Source organism: Myzus persicae, unplaced genomic scaffold (genome assembly GCF_001856785.1).
Source record: "Myzus persicae strain clone G006 unplaced genomic scaffold, MPER_G0061.0, whole genome shotgun sequence".
Taxonomy (NCBI): Eukaryota; Metazoa; Arthropoda; class Insecta; order Hemiptera; family Aphididae; genus Myzus; species Myzus persicae.
Genome location: NW_019104266.1, coordinates 1,047,571 through 1,073,217, shown reverse-complemented (window position 1 = coordinate 1,073,217; position 25,647 = coordinate 1,047,571). Strand labels below are relative to the sequence as shown.

General features: G+C 31.2%; 1 protein-coding gene across 1 annotated transcript in view; it reads right to left on the bottom strand.

Annotated features, from left to right (window-relative positions):
• LOC111040630 (inhibin beta chain-like) overlaps positions 1-24,689 on the bottom strand; it is a 62,146-nt gene extending 37,457 nt beyond the window's left edge. Inside the window, exons 1-2 of the mRNA XM_022324598.1 lie at positions 23,285-24,689; positions 1,619-2,137 (exon numbers count right to left, since the gene is read on the bottom strand). Coding sequence (XP_022180290.1) covers positions 1,619-2,137; positions 23,285-23,579 — 814 coding nt within the window. The 5' untranslated portion in view covers positions 23,580-24,689. The remainder of the gene's footprint in view (positions 1-1,618; positions 2,138-23,284) is intronic.
• Between the last annotated feature and the right edge of the window lie 958 nt (positions 24,690-25,647).

Below are 25,647 nucleotides of genomic sequence, written 5' to 3'. Positions count from 1 at the left end.
TATTTAAAAAGTTTAAACAACTACTATGTCTACAAACGTAAAATGGCACAAAAAAGCAGTACTACATTTTTTAAATTTAATCCAAAAGTGTTAACAATTGCATAATTTATAACGTCGTAAAAGTGGAAGCCAATTTTGACTTTCACCCAGGGATTCTCAATTTTTTTACTTCACAGGATATCCATTTATTGTGATTTATGTTTATAAACGAATAAATACATAAATATTTAGAATAAAACCATAACGTATTAGTTATTGTTGGAATTTGACTTTATCAACAAATATTAATGTGATGACTGATGTAGTAATGTGCTTTATTTTAACGTACACATAAACTATAAAACTTAAATTGTTTGACGTTCAGATACATTACCTATCTACAACATTATAATTTAGTTAACCTTTTCTATGCTTAAATAGTTTTGCAAACAAAAGTGTCAAGCGAAGTAAAATTTTTTTTTTTTAATAAGCCATACGTTTACAGAGCTTATTGTTAGACAAATGTTGCACTTAAAAAAAATAAAATGTAAATGAAAGAACAATACTATCCTTGGACATAAATATGTGATTGAAAATTAAATTAAATGAAAAATGTGTGTATAGAGTAATTTGTCTACAATAATGTGTAACACTGTTAAACATAAAATACTGTTATTCTTTTCAAACTTGTTCCAACAGACCTGACCCATTTTTAAATGAAATCAAAACTCGCTTAGAAATATTTCTACTGCAGTCAAAGTTAAATGGAATTTTAGTTGATATATAGAATGCATAGCTGAATTAGATGAGTTATCGTCCTGACATAAAAAAAGTGATATTTCAAAATGCTATTGAAACAATTGTTATATTTTTCCCAAAGTCATTGGTTCGTGATATCTTGCTAATGCATCGTACCTAATAGGTGTTCATTTATTTTCATATTTTTTTTTTCGATTAGGTAATTTTTTACTATTCGTATAAGATAAAAGGTACGTCGTACCTACTACCTATACATTATAATACTATGCACGGGTCGCAGGCCAGAAGCCAATGACTTGTATGGCCGGGGGGCTATGCTATTACACGGTGTTTCAAATAAATCAAATTTAAGAAAATACAATAAAGATAAACTATTATTATTATTACGCTACTAAGCAGGCGCTTATAATGTAAAACATGGTGTAATTATTATTATATACCAGCGCGACAAACGGAAAACGGTGTACGTATGCAGTTACCGTGTGAACTGGCTGAACGTGTAATTATTTTTTTTTTATTTGATATTGTTGTTTTATTATTATTATTATTATTATTTTTTTATTACGAAAATATTTACAATTTTTATGCGTCTACTGACATATTAACGAGTTCGAAGACATCTAAACGACGTGATTTAGGAACGAGTGGATATTAACTATACATACAACTATACAACTATTACTATAATATAGTATAGTGCAGCCTCATACCACATCTCTTTATGGTCGTCCGGACGAAATTTCCTCTGCAGCCCTAGCCCACTACTCGGGTGGGCTATATTATTATTATTTGATGAGATTCGGGATTATAATATATTACGTAGGTGTGAGTACGATAATGACGGTAATCATAATAGTATAATGAGCTTTCAGGCACTCACCTGGTTCCGCAAATCCGATGATCTCTCTGGTGCGGCCGTAAAAATCGTCGGGCTCCGAATCGGCGTCTCTGGTGGTCGGTAACCGTGTACTCGGTGGCAGTGTATTACCGGCTGCGGCGGCAGCGTCCGGGTCGGCGGCAGTCAGCCCGGACAGCGGTTCGACGGCCAGCGCTTCCACCAGGAACCTCGTTGACCGCGCCTTAGTGATATTCGGTTTTGAGGTCATTCCTAGCTTGGACAGTATCTGTTCTTTGATCGCCTCTATCCGCTGTTTGTCCAGGCTAGACCTGGTGGCGCTGTCGTAATGCCGTCGGCCTCGCGGACGGTGCTTCCGCCGATGGTGGTGTCGGTTGATACCGGAAGTCGCCGCCGACGAGGACGAAGATGACGATGACGATGATGAAGACGAGGACGACGATGAAGACGAGGACGACGAGGACGACGAGGACGCCGGTAAGGGGAGCGCGCCAGACGCTCTTTTGCACCACGGACAATGCTGTCGTCTGCCACCTGATGTACCTTAAACAAAAAGAAAAACCAACATTATATTATGTGTATATTATTATATTCATATTTTAATGATAACCATAGAATAACCTTTCTTTAAACAGAGCACCAAAATATCTTTAAGCGAAACATTGTGGGCAAAAACGATTGCCATAAGTTAATTGAATTAGGTTTTAATCCAATTATATGTCTAAATCCTGTCAACTCTTCTATATACCTACTCGAATACTTAACTATAATCTATACTTAAAAATTTACTTAGACTTAAATTGATTGTGTCTATTGGTGATAGCAAATAGGGGAAAAAAATTCAAAAATAACCAAATGTATAATAAGATATCTCTATGAAATATAGATATTAGATACCTACACGGCTACACCTGCTACACCGATTCAATTTTTGTCACAAATAATGTGTTTCTTATTGTTCCAACACGTTTTGTATATTTTCACTATTATTATTATTATTATTATTATTATTTTATACATTTAACCACACCTGGCCACACAACTATTTATAATCGCATTCAAAATAATTGAATGACATTTATTCATAATGATTCAACATTTATTTTTAGTCACTGAATACTTATTAACTGAATAGCTTTATATTTTAACTGTAGACAACTCTACATTATCTTTTGCTTATGAGTTATTTTACATATTATTACATTTATAATATAAATATTAGCCAATAGAGTATAAACTATTATACATAATATTGTAACGCGACACATTTTCTCGAAATATTACGATTTTGATTAAAAAAAACCTAAAGTTAAAAGTTTTCGAAAAATAATTCTCAAATAATACATAATTCCAAACATATCAAATGTTTAACGAGTAACTCATAAATGTAATGAAATACGTAGTCTACTGCAATGTGTAAGTACCTACCTATACTTGAGTACCAGCTATATTATTGTAGTATATACTGAGACCATTGATTCTGGGGACTGTTCTTCAATATAAATTGTTATAAATTGAATTACGGAAATCCTATACCCACTCAACCATTTGGTAATTAAATAGCTAAAACTTAATAATACTACACTTATACATATAACTAAGCTATACTAACAATAGAAATCAAAAATAAGTAAAAGCATACAGTAATGTCAACAATCAACCATCATTTATGAAATTCGATCCAAGGAGAGATTCCATTGATAATCGAGCCAATACTAAGCTAAATCACTAAAATACACGAATACGTAGAATATTTATAAAAATACATTATTTATGGTATAAAGTAATAGATATTAAATAATAAAAATTATTTTGAAAAATTTAAAGCAGAAAAATATTAATAAATATAATATAAATAACGTGTATATTATAATAAATTGTATAGGCGATAAGTTTATCATAATGTAATAATTTTAATTCGAGAAGATTTTAATTTAAAATGTAACTGATACAATTAAAATATATTAAAATCAAATTAGACGCTCTGAGAAAAAGTATACAAACTTTTTCTGCAGCATATTGATTATCAGTATAACATAACAAATACTGCATACTGAGTACATGACAAAAATATAATGTGAAACACATGAAAAAATGCATAACTGCGGCAACTTTGTAAACATCATAAGCTATATAAATTGTATTAAAACAAAAGTTTGATTTACTGTGCATCAAACCAATGATCATAAATTTACATACAATCACACACTTCGATAAACAGTAAAATTAGTAAAATATAATTATTAAGAAATTATTTCAAATAAAAATAAAATAGTTGTTTACTCGAAATGATTAGGATCAATCTATCAGACATGAACTATGATTATATCCTTGTGAGCACCTACATAAAACTACACACAAAAATGTATAGTAATTGGTAACTATTACCCCACAGATTGTTTTGATGTGTTTTAGTGAACCACTCAAGTACAAATATTTATACACTCATAACTCAGAAGTCACAATAAGCTGATTATTTAAAAATTATTAACAAATGACAATTTTTTAAATAATTTTAAATAATTTTTTAATTACTGCTTTAACAAATTGAAGCTTAATTAAAAATTATATACTTACTTAAAAAAAAAAATCAGTTTAACGCGTTCATAATTTATAATACAACCAGTAATTTAATTAAAATGTAATAATCATTTCAACAAATCTGTCTAAGTTATTTTAAATTGTAATCATACTTAGTATATAAAATAATCGTAAAAAAAGTACCGTGGCAGTGGCTGATGAAAAAAATTAAAAATTAAACTCAGTTTTTAATAAACGCCTCGTGAAATATGCATTCATATTTTATATTAATAAAATGGAAAGTAATTTTTTAGTGTAGGAAGGTAAAACTATTCGTTTGTCTGGACATTAATTTTAAGTTGTAACATCTTTATACCCTCCACTCAGAAACTTTGTACAGAATAGCTTGTTAACTATTTGTTCAAAATTGGATTGTGATACCCTAAATGGTTCATAAAAATAATCTATACTTTATTGTAACATGCAATCAAAATTAGATGTTTCTATATTTCGAAAATAAAAGTTGGTACTGTATATTATACTACACCAATTAAGTTTTGTAAGTATTAAACAAATTTACTGTGCACAAAACTTTGAATATGAAACATTGGTTATTCTAAAACTTAAATGTTTAACATCACAAGACCATTAAATGCAGTATAATCTTTGAAAAAGTATTTTTATTTTTTTAATGCCAATTATTAATATGAATTAAAAATGTATTCATATATGTTTATAAATAAATCTAACTTTTGAGAAAGTTAAAAATATAACCACTTTCCTTACCTACATTTAAATTTTATTTTAGAAAATAAAATTATATCATTAAAAATAAAATTTGATATGTAAAAATAAATGGTTACTTCATGTAAATGAGATACAACAAATAGAACAAATGTTTAGAAAAATACAAAACTTAAGATAAATATATTAATTCCTATACAAAATAAATACAACTATAGTTTATAAGTTTCACATTAAGTTATTAAATGTAATTATTTGTATTACATAAATTACTTTGTTTTTTATTTAAATTACGAATAACATTTTTTTAGGATGTAATGGCATAGGATTAAACATAGTTGGACTTAGATAATCAATGATATTATCAAATTTTTTTGCTTACCATAATTTCATGCACTATATATAATTTCATGCACTATATATAATTTCACTTGTGTTGACGTGTTTACTCGCAACTTTATTTGACTCGTATAATGTGGCAAATTGATTGTACAGAGATTTGGAAGTACATTAAGTTCTATATAATTTTGTGTGGAGGGTCCTCATATATCTTTTTATTTGAATATATTAGTACAATTAGAATTTTTTTGTACTTCTAAAGTTTTCTCTGGATTATTTGCACAAACCACTCAGACTGTTCAATTATACAATAAAATAGATTTCTACAATGCTTGATAAATAGTGCTCACCACTTCAATAGGTAAGATTTTATTTAACGTGTACATCTTAAAGACGACAGATCTTAAACTTACAACTAATAACTAAATCATATCAATATGCACATTCCACCAGATGACAATCTATAATCGAAACTAATTAATACTACTAATACTAGGTATTAGTATAAGTATATAGTACTAAGTACTAATACTATTTTCATCATGACAATATTAGAACTTAGTAACTTACACCATTATATGAATGCATTTTTAATTTCATTGTTGATATAATATGGGTACTGTCTGATGGCTGATGGTAAAAGCGACGAGAATAGTTTTATGTATGATCAAAGACAGTTTTTTAAGATTCAATTCATTATATACTTAATCAACTCCGATTTCTGATTTTTTCCTACAACATCCCCCCCCTCCCTTCCACTAGTAGCAAGAAAAAAATAGTTATACAAAATTATTAAAATAAACATTTACAATAATTTATTATTTTTTAAACCTTTTCAGTGCATAATTTTTTGAGAGAAAGAAGTCTCATGTATAGCATTGCAATAGATCGAGTTCAAATGATGACTTTGGAGATCAATTTTTCTCAATAAAATGTTAACATTAGAAAAATTATGGAGAAGTTAGAAACTCAATCTGAGGATTAATTGTGAATATATTATACTATAAATTATAATAACAATTATTATATGATCTATGTTTAACAAACAATGTATTTATTCACGGAGTTCAAACCCTGTTTACTTATTACAGTATTATTTAGAATTAAAATACGTAATAATATATCAAACATACAAGATAAAATAATAATGTTGATTATAAAAGAATACTTACAATGTTGTTTTTTATCATAAACGTTTCAATTATATATATCGATATGAATATACTACTGAATTACCTAGTACCTATCTACCCGTTGTCGGTAATTTATTAACTAGTGAATGTATAACTCCAATCAGATTAGGTAAGAACTACAAGCATATACAAGCATATTCTAAAAGTGTTTTTATTTATTTTTATTTTTTATACATTTTAAATTTAAGTTTTTTACTAGTTATTACTTATTACTACTGCATGGTTTATTTTATTATTTATTAATTTTTGTAGAAAATAGAGATTTAGATATATTCTTCAATATTTTAAAATTAATTATAATACAATGGGAATCTCTGGATTTTACTTTGGAAGACAAAAATTGCAGAAAAGAGTTTTGAACATGTTCGACTCTATGTATTAAAATAATAGTGTGGACCACTGAAAGGAGATACTTTGATGGAGACCAAATGGAAGTGGCATATTCAATTAGTATAGTTAAATTATATCATAATAATAAGTAATATTTAATAATCAATTAAATCATAAGCACTAAAAATGTAAAAACTTATTCTTAACCTTATGTAGCTTATATTTAAACTAACAATCATAATTTATAAGATAATATTTGACAGCTGTAAAATACTTCAATGTTATAAATTATCCATATAATATATTCTATTAAAATTAAAGTTCGTTATTTTTTTCTAATCAACAATACATTTTCAATATACATATAAAACATTATTAAGAATCCCAAATAATTATAATTTGAAAATAACAAAACGAAATTATTTATTATTTCTTGAATCAGGCTTGTTGTTTTGAAGTATGAACTTTGAATGTCTTTAAAATAAAAGTATCTAATTAGAAGAAGAAAGTTTCTATATAATCTATAATAATTTGTTATATGAAGTTTTAGTTTACACATAAGTACATATAATATTATACAATATATGCACATAATATAATTGCAAGTCATACATTAATTGAACTTGTCCACTCGAAAAATATTTAATCAAGTTGTTATTTTCTATAACTACGAAATAGAGGAATGAGAACAGATTAATGAAAGAAAATATTTTTAAGGTATCAGTTGACAGTTGTGAATACTGAATGTAAGTATAATAAACAAATACAATGCGATTTAGGTAAGTACTAGTAATATATCAAGGCAATTTTACCTACCTTACATAAACATAATTCAACTACTGCTATACTCACATAATATTAACAAATATAATGTTATTTATCTATGGTTTAAAGTAGAGGGAATGTACATTAAAATATCGAACATTCAAACGACTTGAATCCAATACCTCCACTGCATATAATATAATATAATTCATTTAATTAATATTCATTCGACATATGTCACATTGATGCAGTTTTACGAATGCAATAATATAACCTCACCACCGCTGTATGTTTTGTCTTTTAACATTATATAATTAATTTGAAATTTAACAGTGAGATAGTGAAACCATAATAAAATGTAATGGATAATCCGATAATATATTATTATTTACGCCCGATGCATTAGCTTGTGTGTGTGTGTGTGTGTGTGTGTGTACTTCGGTCATAAACAAACGAAATCCATTTGTTTATGACTTACTTAACACACTTTGAGAAGTTTTGTCGTTAAGTAAAATTTCTAAGGAAAAACGGACTTGCATAATATGGTGACTAATTCAATCAACTAGTACGTATATATTTCTCACGGTGATATATTTTTATTGATGTGTTATTACTTATTTTGGCTAGTGAGTCACCCCGTATTTTCGATAAACCGGCTCTGGACGTTTCGTTATCATTACATAGCTGGTATTGCTATATATTATATACTATAAAGGTACTTCATCGGTAGGATGTGTCATTAAAATCCCATAACAAAATTTATAACTTTGAGTTTATCACGCGTTCTATCGAATGCAATTACTGAAAATTGTTTGAAAAAGAAATCCTTATATTAGACATATTATATAGTACTACATATAGATGGGGTATTTTAAAAGTCTGATATATACATATACAGTACGTATACAACTATGCGAATGTCATTGGACATTACTTAACATTGATTTCGCATCTACATTTTCCTAATTTTTATCATGTACTGTAGTGCAACATGAACGTTCTATAAACAACTTAAACCAAAATCGATTCGTACATAAGAAAATGAAAAAATATTTGTTTATGAACAACAACAGTGTGTCTGTTTTAAAAAATGATTTCCATGTTAAGTGAAAATTACCACAGTGATAACATTTACAAACCTATTTGGCCACAACTAAATAACATACTATGCTTATCTATGAGTGTCAAGTATGACAAATCACCCACCCCCTCCTTCACAAAATTGCCCCACCTTCCAGCTAAATGCTTTTCAGCAGAAGACACCCTGCAAATACAAAGAATGTACATTAAACAAACAGCTGAGCCGTAAGGACAACAATCTCAAACCAAAAACGTCCTCAACTAACTCCATTCAACTCCACCAATAAATCCTGAACACCGCCATCAAAAACTAGCCACTGAAATCCCAACAAAACAGTATGCATATGTAGCCGAGGACTACCAATCATTCAAACCAATTCTTTTAACAATGAAATCTCAATTCTTAAATACCTCGATTAATTTAAATCCTATTATATCAAGATTCATAGCTGCAGTTCCCTCGAGCCTTATAAAAACCAAAAATGTCAACAAATAATATTACGTCAAATTCTCTCCTCGTGGTGTCAGGATTCATTGATTGTTCAACTCTTACTGCTCCACGTTATGAAGTTCCATCAATGGATGGCTCCTTCACCCAAGTACTCAGCCTTTATAAAATACACTTAATATATATTACTTTATTTTAATTAATTCTATATTAACCTTATAATATGTGTTTATTGTAAAAGTGTGTTGTTAAAAATATAATTTAAATCAATAAAATATAATATAAACAAATATCGAGTTCAAAAGCAACATTCAGCATTATGTGAATGTATAATTAATAACTTAATAATAATATTAGGTTTATAACTATTAAGCCTCATTCATTTTTGTTCAGTTTATTTTTATATTTACTTACTATTTATCTAAAAGTTTACGATTTACAAAAACTCTTCAAATAAATAAATTAAATTAATAAAATCATCGTCATAGTGTGTACATCATTAGGGAATCGCGGTAAAAAAATCCGATGTAAAAAAGACCTAGGAAAAAAGTCCTAGGCTAAAAAGTCTGGGACAAAAAAGTCTGAGGATCAGCTGATGTGGGGGAGGGCTTATCAGAAGTTAAGTGGCCCACTATTACACGGTTTATGTGCGCAGTTTACAAAATTCCATTCGGGGTGGGGAGTGGGGTCTAAACCCGTGTAAGCCACCCTTCCTTCTAATGTCTATTTATGCTAAAACGGCGAATACAGAGATAAAACACGCGATAAATGCTGACGGATACCGGTACCAATATAAAATATTCAAATTTACGAAATAATGATTTTAATCCATTGGGTTATATAATAATACAATAAAATATTATAAATAATCGCATATTATACTCCATGCATAGATAAAAATTATGTTTACATAATCATTTTTATTAAACCAACAATAATAATCAATAGTTAACCTAAACCTCGTCAACAAAAGTCATGAAGTAATAATAAATATTTTAAGTCATAAGGTAATCTTTGTGGATTTTTACCAAGCGTAAAAGGATTTATAAAAAAACTTGAATAGATATATTTTATGTAGAAATTTCGATTACATGATAAACAGTATATTATATATATAATATATATATATCACGTATATTGATAATACATCTCGATGAAACTCAAGTACCTAATAGGTGATATACAGTCATATAATTCATATAATATGCTTCATTCGGCTGCCGAACATATCACTGTATATCAGTAATAATAAACGTATGTTTATTTATAAAATTTTATATACATTATAGAGTATAGATGCATGCACACATATAGGTAGGTACTTTAAGTTACGTGCAATTATCTATTATTCTAGATTTTCTAGAGCTCAACTGTTGGACACGTCACGACAGACGACGTAGCCATGTAAAGCCGACATTAGATGTCTCATCGTTGGTAAGTGATAGCCAATTTAACTCAAAATCAAACAGCGTCATATATGCACACAGTCATGTTTCGACATTGGCAAATCGGATTGACTGTCTCTGCGACTGTTGTTATAATTGGATGTCTATATAGGGTATAAAATTGTGGGTACCGTGGAAACCGCAGTATATGGTTTTGTGTGACTATTAATCGACCGTGGTTAATAAACAGCGTTACCACCGGATAATGTAGTTTAGACTTTTGCGTTTAAAATTTGAAAACGGTGTGTAACACGTAGTATTATACAAAATAACACGAATCTGACGATGCGGCGGCGGCGTACCTAAATGGCGGCGTATGTACACGGTCAACACGGCCGCGTGGGGGGGGGGGCTCGGTTGCACAAAAACTATAAGTCTGTAACACACTCACTACACTTGGTTTTAATATTATAGGTAGCTACGCAATGGACACGATATAATACATACGTACTCGGCATTTATATTGTGCCTATAGTATGCATATAAGAGCCGCCGGCTGGTTATTGATTCTGACATCCAATAGGGCATTGCATTTTTATTGCGTGCTTATACCAAAGCGATCAATGCACATAAAACGCAAGCACACATACACACTAACTGACTGTACCGTCGCGCCGTCTTATCACGAAAACACATGCACTCGTCGAGTTTTGTACGCGAGTGTGTGTGTGTGTGTGTGTGTGTGAGAGAGTGTGTGTAAATTCCCCAGATTGCACTCTCGCCAGTTTGTGCGTGATGCACCCTGCGCTGTATACACACCATGTATAGGAGGGTCGATGCAAGTTTGCTCATTTCGCACGTAATCACACTGTATATCATAATTTTCTCAACACAGTTACACACAGACACACATAATAATAATAATAATAATAATAATAATAATATGTACATTAGCCCGTTTGGGTTGCATGCGTGTGCGCGTGTGTATATGTGAGCACGTGTTTGTGCGTATAATATAATAATATTATACACAGTTCTGGTTATAAAACGATTCCCCAGGGGAAGCCTTGGACGACTGCACAGGCGCTATTAAAGTAAATATATATATACGCTATCAACATATATAATATATTATATAGTATATACACTTATTTTCTGTGTTTGCGTATACATTAAAATGTATATATATATATACGTGTATAATAATATGTACATGTAAATATATATATATACATATATATATATTGTACGGTATACTCGGTATATGCTCGGTATAGTGTTATAAACGCTGATAGCCGTCGGTGGCGTGGCGTCGTCTGTCAGCGCGGGGGCTGAGGGTTGTTCGCGACGGGTGCAGGCGGTAGTCGTTGCGCGATGCGTAAGTGGGTGCGTGACACGACTGACCTCGCGTAACGACCATCGTCGGCCCAGACGGACACTGACCTGCGTAACCGGAGAACTACCCTTGCAGAGAAAAAGCGAAATGCCTTGGTCGCCGCCGTATCCCCCCCCCCCATCTCCCCCCGACGACCACACACCCGCACACGCACGCACACACACACACACACACTCGTACATTATTAAAGGCGCGTTTAAGTTTTACGACTTTTACGTTTTCCTTTTGTTTATTGCGTTATTATTACTTATTATTACTGTTGTGTACACGCGCGTCTTGCTCGGCGCACAACTCATATTATTATAGTATATTCTGCATACGCGAGTATGAAAAATAGCAACGATATTATGTTGTACGCGCATATATTACGTACACGCCATTTCCACTTACCGTCTAATGTAATATACATATATATTATGGTATATTATTATATAATTACTCTGATAATTGGAAGGTTTTTTGCGTACGGAATAAAGTTTAAAAATATCATAGTCGGATACCAACACCCAAAACATTATTAGCACTTCGTGATAACCCAATTGTGAATTTACATCATGCCACTTATAAGGTGTCGTGCATATACAATTTCAAATTATATTTTTGGCTACTGTGCCTTCTCCATTAGGTGTATATGTTTATACAACATAATATATACACGTACTCTGCGAGGTGTATTAATCAAATGAAGTCGTAAAAATCTATGTGTGTTAATACAATCCATCATAATTCATAATTGTAGTATTAAAAATTATGATGCTTAAATACTATCGGTCGGTAATTATTGATCGGAAAATTTAAAGGATTTTATAATATTAATAATATAAGTTAGCTAAATTTAGACAATTTAATAATATCATGGAACATTTATAAAATAAGTTCATCTTCTTAAATATGAAATTACACCCACAAATCTGTAGAAAAAATGTTAGAGTTTAAAACTTTTTAATATTATTTTATTCCTTTTTATTTCAAATAGAAACTTATCATTAAATAAAAAAAAACCTTTCGTTATTTTTAATTTTACCATATTATATATACGGCAAACACAGTTGCATAGTTCAAAGTTATTAATTTAAGTGAGAACATCCCAAATTTACTTTAGTTGTGTTTCTTTTTGGAATGTTTTCAATAATTGACGAAGTTCAACAGTCAAAGACAAAGTTTACACTTCAATGTAATTTAAGAATATTCCAGAAACCTAGTATAAAAACATAGACATGCTTATATCAATAAGTAAATAAGTTTAAGATGAGCAACCTTTTCTAATGTTTTGCTAAAAATATATTGTTGTAAAACTTCATTGTCTAACAAGTACAAGTTACATCACAGTATAAGCAAAATGCAATTATAATATTGTGTAATTTAAGATACATTGTACCTAGAGTTTTTTCAAACTGCAAAATAGCATGACATGTAAGTTACTTAAATTTTTAATCATTAAAAGTTCTAAAGTAAATTAAAAGTCTACACTGATTAAATATAAATACTAATTATAAACATTTTCCTACACATTATATTACGCATGTATTATATGAGTGCTTATATACACTGTGTCCCTTGGGGAAGTGACCGTCCGGCTTCATATTATAGTATACCTTAGGACTTAGGTTATGAAAAACCCCTTTGAAGGAGGGGGTTCGAACTTTGTTATTTTTTTAGTTATGGGCAAATAAAAATTTTTTTTTTAAACTACAGATCCTATATCACACATTTTTTGATATATCTTCAAAACTTTTCAACTATTTACCGTAGTGTTTTTTAAATTTTAAACCTATTTTAGTGAGCCATTAACAAACTTACATACAATTCCAACAGAAATGTACAAACTATTTTTTATTAAATTTAAAAAATGACAAAAAAGTAGTCAACAATTATAATTTTTGAAAGCAATAAAAATAATAAGAATTAAGCCCCCTCCAATTCTTAAAGGTGATATTTTTCATACTTTAAGGTACACTATCATATAACGCCGACTGGGCACTTACCCCCGCGGAACACATTGTATAACACATCACACTAAAGTTACCGCTGGGTGGCTTCTTTTTCATGCTAACTTACACTGCCCGTGCATACGCATATCGTAAAAAAATATATAATTCCATAAAAATATACGTATTACAAAATGGTAGTAGAAAAATTATCCCCCCCCCCCTAAGAAAAAAGTTCATAAATAATATTTTTAAATTTTGAAGCCATATTTTTCGTTAAATAAATTATTCGCTCTCACATATCACACAGTTTTTAATTAGTTATTTTATTGAAAAGGTTTGAAAATAAAAAAATAATTAAGTACATAACTTTAATTTTAAGGATCTTTTGCAAGTAATTTTTCTTTTATTCATAAGTGATTAGCTGAAAGTCACATAGACAAATTATTGGTATCACTGTATAAGAATTATATATAATTTGATCGGAGACGGTATTACAAAAAGCATAATCTCAAGGTATGATTTATTCAAAAATCTTTTAACTTTTTAACATAGGATGCTATAGGTTTATTCATCAAAATCAAATGTTTGCAGATTAAAACAATTATTCAATAGAAATAACTCAATTTTTCTCAGGAATAGAACCAATGTATAGTATTGTTTATCTTTGCATAATAAAATAATACGCAGTACCTACTCCTGGATTATTTTTTGACCAACTTCAGTAAATAAATATTATAAAATTTGTTTTGAATTAACTTAAAGAAAATAGTTACTTAATTAATTGTTTTTTTTATATACTTAGATACCGCGAGTTAAATCTTCAAATTTTAACACTGACAAAAAATGATATGGAATACCCGAATACACTTTTTATTTTCGTGTATGTATGTTATCGATTTTAAAATAGAATTTAAATACTTTCAAACGTTTCTTATAATCTAAAATTGTATGCAACGATTCTCAAGAAAATGCGAATGTGTAATTAAACTTTTAAGTATAACAATAATAGTTTCATTATTACAAACAAAATATTTAAATTATTACTACATATTTTAGTTATTGTAGTTATGTGTATTATACATGTTGTAATTGCTATACAATTAAAAATAATAATCTATAATACATGATGTATCTTATGTTAATGCTTTATAAGCTAAAATATTTCACGAATACCACAATACTTCTGTCAATATATTTTTATTGTTAAATTTATTATACTTGATTCAACCAAATTTAGATATTTTAAATTAATTTAATAACGTGTAGGTGTATGCCTAAGGGAAGACCTTAAGAGAATATTGTTAAAGTGAAATAGAGACGTGGGGGTAAAATACTTTTTTGTTGTATCAAAAAGTTTAATATTCCTGGCTGAAATTATTAGAAGAGAGCAAATTAAGTTTGTATAACATTTTTTTATTAAACTACTTTAATGTCATAATCATTGCAATTTAACCGGCATTGTTTCTTAGAGTTTCGTAGAGTTTCTACTGTGAAATAAGAACGAATCAGTCTAATTAAACTAAAATTTATTCACTCAGTATTTCGTAGAACGTCAAAACATTTAATTACCAGTTATTAAAGAAATAACTAGGTACATCACCATGTTTCAAATGAAACATGTCAAACCACCAATTTATATGTTTAGATTGAAACTTCATAACGAAAAGAGACTTACCTATATCAAAGTTGATGTATATACGCATTTAATTAAAAGTTTAATAGTGGTATAATAAAATTATTCAGCATTGATATCAAATATATAAATGGATACCACATTGAAATTATATATAATACATTATTATATTATACTGTTGCATAACATAAACTTGCAAATTGAACACAAGCTACAATAAATTTAAAAAATGTATCATTTCTCCTATGACCCGTCCAGAGTATGTTTTCATATTAATTATTTCATTGAACATTTTGTATAAAAACTAAACATTGCAATCACTAATGATGGGCACGCACAATATTATTATATTTATTCAAAATGTAGGTATATATTCAAAGTTTCAAAATTTTCAATTATATCAGTTTTATAATTAGTTTTTTGAGAAATTATTACTCGATGTATTAAAGGGTCGTATTTAATTATAATTAATTCAAATATATATTATAGTATATATTTCATATATATTATTAGATAGTAAATCACGAACAATATATTCTTTAATGGGACAAAAAAAATGTCTCTGGACGATTATATGTTGCAGCCTGCAATAACAGTTTCTCAAATTTGGCTATCCTGAATATTGGAAAAGACCATGTCAATTTATTAAAAATGATGATACATCGGTAAATAGTAATATATGGTTTAAATTTAAAAGACTCAACATATTTTTGTCATAATATAATTACTTATTATTACTTGCCCACAACCACAAATAACACACAATAATAGATAACCAAATTGATAACAAAAATCATCATGATATTTGAAATTTGATTACTGATAAACCAACAAACGAAAATTATATAAGTACTTATCGACGAATGTTGTATAATTTATAAAAATATGTTATTATTACTGTGGTGGTATCGATAAAATGCTGCTGGACGAAATATTTACTTCAATCACAGCAGTATTGCCGAGACAATAGAATTTTACCGCTACCACTGCACCTTTTTTCGTTAGAGTTATATACAGTTCAGTCCCAAATTCGGAACTATATTTATGCCTGGATTTTGTTCGATAATATTCTTAGTAGAGTCCGATAAAACAGTTGGTATTGGATTTTCCTATTGTTACTTATCTACAACATTCATTAGGTACTATAACAATATGAAATAATTAACAAGTAAGGCGAATAAAATGAGATTATTATTTTCATAAAAATATAAACCAGTGGTTTTGTAGATCGTCGACATTCGATAGTGATTTTGACAATATCTACTAATAAATAATAATGAATAAGAAAAATTCAAAGCAATAAAATACATTTGTATTTAATTAGTGAATAATAATTAAATACATGTTTTAGTATTCCATACAGTAATAATTTTATTGTTTGACATAATGTGTGCTTTTAATTTTTTTTTTTGGTTTTAATTAAGTCGTTTTACTAACCTAACCTTTTAGGTAGGTCTATATTTTTGTCCACAGGACTTAACTGTAATATCTACGCCCTTTTTTGTTTATGTATTAACTATAATAATATAATACATGCAACTATCATGTTTGTAAATTATTAACTGTGGCAAGCACGCATAAAGCATAATATCATAATATTTATTTTTTTAAATAACGTGAAATTTAAAATTGAACATGGTTGTATAAAATATCAATGGAGGGGGTTCGGATCCATGAACTCTGTAACCCCTCCCTCCTCCCGTAAATACGACACGTATATAAGTATAGTGGATTTATATATTATGTGCATTGTATAAATGTTAAGTACAATTACAATCACATATCATGTTTAAAATAAATAATATCACCGCAGAAGCGTATTAGATTGATTAAAACGTATTCATTTCTTATGAAAAAATATCTAATTAACAATTTAAAAAACTTAAATTAAATCAATCTCATTACAATGACTAATTATTCATACGTCGATAACTTGGTGTTAAGTACTCATATTGCGTCGACGCATTCGGGGAACTAACACTTATAAACTTGAATATTGGTAATGACTATAGTGTAACCTGAATCTTGGCAGGTATTAGGTACTCAACACAATACTATACCATTTAGTCATAGAAATGATCATCAATTAGTAAACAACATAATATATAAATATAATAATCTATAATGTTACCTTCCTGAATTTTTTACTTGGAAAATTATTTGAATTTTAATTAGGTGATTATAGAATAATTTTACTCATATTAATACATTTTGGTTTTAATTTTAATCTTAATTAGACATAACTATTCAAAATTGTCATTGATTTCCTAATTTTAACAAATGTTTGCTAATATCATATAATATTATACTTTATAAGCAATCTGCTGTTTGACGTTTCAACAAATGGAAAAAAAATTATTTTAAGACTGTCAATAGGAAAAAGCGAGATAATCCGTTAAAAACGTATGCTAAGATTTTATAAAAGATAAAAAAATTTTATTGATTGCATAATATGTTATAACAATGCAGCTTACTATATTTTAAGTACAATAATTATGCAATCTAATTAAATTCTTTTTTTTTAATTTTAAAAGCCTTTTTGTAATTAGTAGATAGTCTATCCCTACCTAATAATTATGATTTATACAAATAAAAATTAAATATAAATACAAATTGTATATTATACAGTTTTCAAGTTTTAAATATCTGTAAATAAAAATGGCTAATTTTGACGATGACATTTGTTAGTAGATATATCATATATAAAATAAACATGTTATTTAATAACACATCACCTATGTTTAAATAGTTTTGAGAAAATGTTATGGGCATAAATTTATTCCCACAGTTTAAAATTTAAAACTTTTTCAGATGAATAATAATATATTAAGTATTAAAAACCAAAAGCCTTAGTACACAATACTCATTACATTTTTTCAAATAGGATGGAATCTGTTTCTTTAATATAAAATATAGTATGCGATGTAATTAAATATTATATCTATAGAAAGTTGTATTATTTGTACAGACAAAATAAATTACTATTCGTGTAAACGTCATAAAAATCGATATGACAAATTGTTTACAATTGAATTTTCGATTGATGAGATTAACCTAGAATATATGAAATATGTATATATTATTTATATATTATATATCATATATAACATTAATTGCGCATACATTATGTATAACATTATGTTATTATAGATGCTTAGAAAATGTGCGTTACAACCGTATATAAAAATAGAAGACAATACAATCATCTCGTGACTTGCAATTGTATGCTCCTTGAGACGAGTTCACGCAGAAACAAAAATCGAAATACGAAAAATAGAAAATCGACATCTGCGTATAAAATATAACATACCTATTAGGAAAGCTCGCACTCTAAGAGGCTATAACCTTAATATTTTGGTACCTATTTTCTAATATTGGTAATTAGTATGAATCTATATTAAATTACTCATATTTCGATACTTTTTGATACTGGCCGTATGGATTTCCTTTGAAAAGAACAGTTATACAATTATTTATTAATTCAACTGTAGTACTGAAATATTTATAATAATAAGACTCTAGTTAAATGTAAGTATTTCTAGTTTTTTGATTTTTGAATTATAAATACAAATATTAAAATGGAATAATTAGTATCAATATTGGTAACTATACGTACTTATAGGTACCTAACAAAGACAGACGGACACAACGGGGATAAAGTAGTCTGTAATCTTCTGTTTATTAACCCAATATAATACTGTTCGTCTTTTCTTTTTGTTATTGTGGCATCGACGACGCTGTCGGAACTGCTTATAAGCATTACGTCTAACCACTCTAACCTATACATGCCCATCTACCGATCCAAGTATAGATACTGAATTTGATTTTTTTTTTTTTGAAAAATGACATCGAAACTTTTGTAAAATATCGTGGTCGAGGCCAACCGAGTAAGCAGCCGCTAAACTGCATGCCCACCCACCCATCATGCACGTTTACTGAACGATATAATATATTATGGGTACGTATGATAATATTATTATTGTTATATTATTAGATAAATCGTACAATAAATACAACCACGCGTATCCCATCGATCCAAAGTCTGTTTGGTTTCGATCCGACCGACAAGGCACTGACACGGGCGAACGTGTCAGCGTACTTATATACTTTACATTTATATATGCCTATAATTTATTATTAAATAAACAGACGCACATATTTTTCGTTCCACGTCGCACCGTCGCGGAGAATGCATGCTAATTGTGTGGCGCATACCAGTTTACCCGTTCAAGTCCTTTTAGGACGGTCACCTTTCACAAGTGACATTTAAACCTGCAGCACACGGCGGCCAATGTACGGACGATGTAGTTATAATATTATTATTATTATGATGGTGCACCGCGAGCCCGAGAGGGTTATACCCGCCTCTCCCGGCGGCGGCGGCGGCGGCGGCTGAGGCGCATTCGTTCGCGTCTTTATGTCGTCCGTATGGGGCCGAAACGAAAGAAATTAACAATCATTCCGCCGTATATTATTATACTACATAGCTGTATAAGCGCATGCCGCCGCCGCCACGGGCTGTCCGACGAAAACACGTTGACAGCCGTCACGGCTAAAACGCTTTTCGATGATTTTTTCCCTTCCCCGTATAATTAATAATAATGTATACACCGCGCATAATAATTTGGAACACGCCATTTTCATCTCGGCAGAACATATTTTAATTGATCGCTCTTAGAATATACGTGCAAATGCAATGTGCATTATACACTGCATTTAGTCGCGCGTGGCGGTGATAACAATTATTGTTACTGGAAAAATAAAATGACACAATATAACATAAACTTCATTTGATAATCAAAAAAAAAAAACCAGTATGGCTCCGTGTTTCAATAGCTAGTCAAACGGTTATTTTATAAAAATTGTATTCGTTTAAGTCTCGTCATTTTGGTACTGGTCCAACATAAGAAAATAATATTCTACCTCGCGATTTTTAGTCAGTACCTATTATAGTATATACCTAGTCGTGCCATAAGTTGGGTCCATACATTTATTGATCATTGTTCGATAAATGAAAATCTCACCCCCCCGGAACCATTTCAAGCATAATTAAAAAAGACTTTGGTCTTGGTGCTTATCGGAAAAGCACTGGTCAGCAGTTGACGGGAGTTCTATGTAAAATTAGAGCGACGAGACCAAAGAAGTTACTTCATCAGTACGCGAAAAAATGGTCACAAACAAATACTCTTTACAATTAAAAAAATTAAACCTTCAAAGTTATAAAGAGTATGCTCACAGTTTCGAGAGGCTGTTGAAAAAATTCAAAGAGTAGAAAGGGGAAATCATCCAGCGTCAGTGATGGTTTTTGGTGGCAAGTGTCATAATATGAGAGCGTTACTCAGCTGCATTACTGTGAGCAGTGAGTGAAAACACGTGCGATTCATTACCAAAGTGACGTTTTAGAAAAAGTACTGAAGCCTTAGAGTGATACATTGCTTGTAGTAAAATATTGGATCTTTCAACAAAATTCAGAGCTATTGGCTCATAGAGCAAAAACGACACAATACTGGTTTGAGGTAATTTACCTGAACTTATCACTAGCCAAGATTAGCTATCTGGAAGTCCAGACCTATACCCTTTGGGCTGCCGACTCTGGAGTATTTTAGAGAAGAAGGTCTGCTCTTATTACATCAAAATATCGAATTATTAAAAGCTAATTAGATAAAATCAGGTGCTTCAATACCGTTAGAAGTGGTGCCACAAGTAATTAACGAGTGGCCAGATTGTTTGAAGAAGTGTGTATGAGAGAGGGGGACATTTTGAATAGTTTTATTTATTTTTAGTTTTTTTCGTAGGCGATTTCAGATAATCCGGTGGTGATCAATCCATCCATACCAGGATATATTATTATATGCGAAACATAAATTATCGGAAAATTATGATATTGGTATATTATATGACATATGAGAATACTATCAATATAATATAATAATGTCTATATAGGCGGTACCTACTTACGTTTATTTCGACATGTGCGGGAAAAATTGATATCTAAGAGTTCATTGACGTAGACGGTGTATAACATATTATAGAACAAAAATCCTAATTTACGCATATAAATAAATAGTTTTCACCATTATCCTTCATTTAAACATAAGTTTACCTCTCTTTCCAAATTCAAATGTAGGTGTATATATAATATAGTACCAGTAGGTAACGATTTAATGTGTAATACACGTATACACGTTATGCTGGTTATAGTTAAAGAATTGTTTCTAAACAGACCCACTCGTAGTACCGATGGACTTAAAACGGTTACGAAATATAGAATCTATATAGTTAATAAATCGAAGTACCAAAATATTTTGGAATTTTAACGTGGGTAAGGGTAATAGAGAAGATCTATATTTTATTCAACATTCAAACCTGTTTTTAATCAAAAAATATTATTTATTATATATAGCGCAATCATTTTTTTGTTTTATTATAATATGGCAATGATTTACAACTCAATGTATGATTATTCTCCAATTTCATTATATACATATATTTTATTAGAACTCAAATTTCCACTCACTTTATGAATAATTATACATTCCCATAATGTATATTTTACAGGCATATAAAATCTATCATCTATGTTTGCCTATTCAATATTTAATTGTATAAAAATATAATATAATAATAATAATATTAATTAGCTATCTGCAAATAAATTCAAATGCAATTCCAATGAAAAAAGAATAGCGAGAATTTATTTTTACAAACATTAGATGATTCAAATGATTTAATGTAGCTCGCGTTTGGGTGCACTTGTATTTTGTAAGTTAATTTGATGAGTCGTTCGATGTTAAATAATATAAAAAGTCGAGGTTCATAAACAAATAAACGATATTATACCGTAGTATTATAACACAACCCACGTATTAATTTAAGTGCGCGACTACTTCCCAAATTACATTTTTGTATAATTACGACTTTATGAGTTGAGAGTATAGCATTTAAAATTTTGTCCACATCAGCTTATGAACAAACCGAAGAGCCAATAGAAAGAGAACGTAAATAAAACGAGTTTTTAATCATAAATCATTTCTGCGCGTATTACATTATTATAAATGTAAAATAAATTCATATTAAAGCCACTTATTAAAAGGGAAAGTACCTAATGGGGAAGGTGAAAAAAAATAATCCAACTTAAATAATCAAGTAAATGATTGTCAATGTAATAATAATATGTCGAACTAACGTCTAACAAGTACACGGTTTTTAACGGAAATCCATTGTAATACTTGGTAGGTACTTAAGAACATATTTTATTATTATTATTATTATTATTATGTTAGATATGTGTACCAACCAACAATTTATTGATGATTCAATTATAATACCGGTTTTATTCAAATTGAAATTTGAAAAAAAAAGTTGCGTTTAACAAGTACGGGTGTATGTGTCATGTGGGTATCAACATTTTTTTGTATAAAAAAGAAGACATGACAAACGAGTACAGTCAACAGGTGTTGCATTTGGATAGAATCATAAATCGCAATCATTGAACGCTATCGAAGGATAAGCCTCGTTATCGGGCATATATAAGTATATTTTCATAAGTAATAACTGATCTGTCTGTTGTGTGGAAAAGCTTTTTACTACAGAGTAGGGAGACCCCAGGACGTGCCAGAAGAACATCCGCGTCCTACTATTTTCGGACGGAGAACAAAACTTTTCCTACTCAAGACGACTATAAGATAACACAAAGTACATCTAAGTGGCAATAACTCGAAGATGAAGGTTGAAAAACATATTTTTCGACGTAAAATGTATTGTTCGAGATACCTAACTCGAATTTAACCTAACCGAACCCCATGGGGAATAAAACAAAAAGTCAAATTTTTCGAACCATCTTGATTTAAGCTATTGCGACTCGGCTGCGTTTACAATAATAGCAGGACTCGTACGCCAAAAGGATAAGCAGGGTGACAGACTTACCTGGAGTGTTGGTCTGCTGTTCGGTGCCGTCGCGGCCGAACGGCGCTCTTTCCAGTTGTGACGTGACCATGGTTACCGCACTGGTAGCGGCGGCCGAAGACGAGGAGGAGGATGAGGATGACGACGACGACGGTGGTGACGACAAAGAGGAAGCAGAACGCAGAGAAGAGGACGAGGAGACGGCGGATTCGCGTGGTTCGGCGGCGGACATCGCGAGCGTTACGGCTGCGGCGGCTACAACAACGACAATACGTATAGACCACGACCAATTGTATCGGTTACGTGTCTTCCACATACTTCCCACAAACGCTCAGGTCGGCGGCGACGTCGTTACACACGCGACTGGCGGCCAATAACAACTCATCGGGCGGCCGATAATTGCACCGGCATCATGACTATACGGCCAGGCTGCAGACGATTGTCGCCGCAGTCGCGGATTCGGTTGCAGTTGCTGCTTGTGGTCGCGGTTGTCTGTACCGTAATGTATCGCCGCCGCCGTCGTCGTCGTCGTCGTCGTCGTCTGGTGGTGGTGCACGCTTGACGCTGTTTTTTCACTGAATATTTTTATTATTGTTGTTGTTGTTGTTGTTGTTGTTGTTGTTGTCGCGTACACTTCTATACGGTGTACCAGCTAATCGTCCAGCTAATGTGCTGGGTGGTAAACGGGTCGTCTGTCGCGGACAGTGATCGCGACATCGCCACCGACGCCGCTGCCGCCGCCGCCGCCGTGGTCGTCGTCGCCACCGCTGCCGCCGTTGTCGCCACCGGCGACGATTTTTTTCTCCCAGTCACCGGTGTCGCGGTCGTCTAATGCAACAACAATTTAATGTTGCCGTATACGACTAGAATATATTATTACACGCGAGTCGCGTCCAACAAACTACCTCGGTACACTTTTGCCGCGGTTATTTTACTATCAGTATATTATGATATTAATAGTAGTGCAGAAGTAGTACTAGTAGTGGTGGTGGTTGTAGTAGTAGTAGTAGTAGTAGTAGGTGTCGTAGTAGCAGCTGTTGTAGTAGTAGTAGTCGCAGTAGTAATGTACTAGTAGTAATAAGTAGTATTGGCGGTAATACTACTATATTGTGATTGTATAACTTTCGCCGGTAAACATAATATGAAATATATTTGAATATATATATTTTTTAAATGATTTAAAAAAATTACGATCGGTGAAACAAAAATTATTCGCGGTCCGTCCGTAGAAAAAAAAAACGGAGCAACAATAATATAAAATATTGTTATTATTTATTGTGTACTTCGCCCGCGTCGTCGGGGGGGAACACACCCGGCAGATATCGTATGCGAACGCGTGTAAGACGTCCGACGGTCGGCGGACACTGTATAAAACACACGCGCGCACCGCAGCACACCAGTGTGCCGGCCGGTCGCTGCCGTCGCCGCCGCCGTAGTGTGGCCGGTGTGCCGCGCATGCGTAACCGGCGCGCACCACGTGTCCGACACCTATGCAGACAAGGTTCAATTCTCAGCGCTGCCGGTGGTCCCCCGGCCGGCCCGTGGGTTTCTCGTACGCGCCGAAGACGGCGGCGACTTCTTCTTCGACGGCACACGCCACCAACGCCGCCGCGTTTGTCGTATTTTACGTAGTACGGCGTTGTGCACCGGTCATTATATTATTATTACTATTATTAAAATGTTTATCAACCGTCGCCGTCATTTCAACAGTCGTTACGCGTTGGAAAAAGTGTTTTTTTTTCGTTTCTCCACTTGTTAGTTGTCGTTATCATCGGCGTCGTCGTCGCTACGAAAAAAAACTCTTCTATGTACGTGGCATATAGGTTCCTAAGATGAGCTGTTACAAGAGTCGACAATTGAGTCATAGGAAGCCCACTCGCGAGTCCCAAATAAAAATGAAAAATGTAAAAATACCATATAAAATGTTTTTCGTTGGTGTACTAAGTACTTGCAGGGGCGCATTGGATTTGACACGCAATGGCACGACGTGTATATTATGGGCACGTATAACCACAGTGCCAAAACTGGGTAAAATACTAGGGGGGGGGATAATTTATTCACCAAGATCGAAACCACAACCTGATTGCTTGTTTTTAGTTCTTACACGAGTCTTATGAAACTAATTGTATGGTTAACTTAGAAACAGACCATATGTACTAATGTCTAATTTACTTCCCCATATCGTCAAATGTTTACATAAGGAGGCACACGAGACTACGAGACATACAAGAAGTACATAAAAACTTGTTTGAAAAAAGTTATGTGACTATAATCCTGTAAGCATGATTTATAAAAATAATAAAAATAAATATTATTAGGTTATTTTTGTAACTCAGATAATGCCATAAGTTGACATACGTCAACAAATTGAACAACAGGATAAA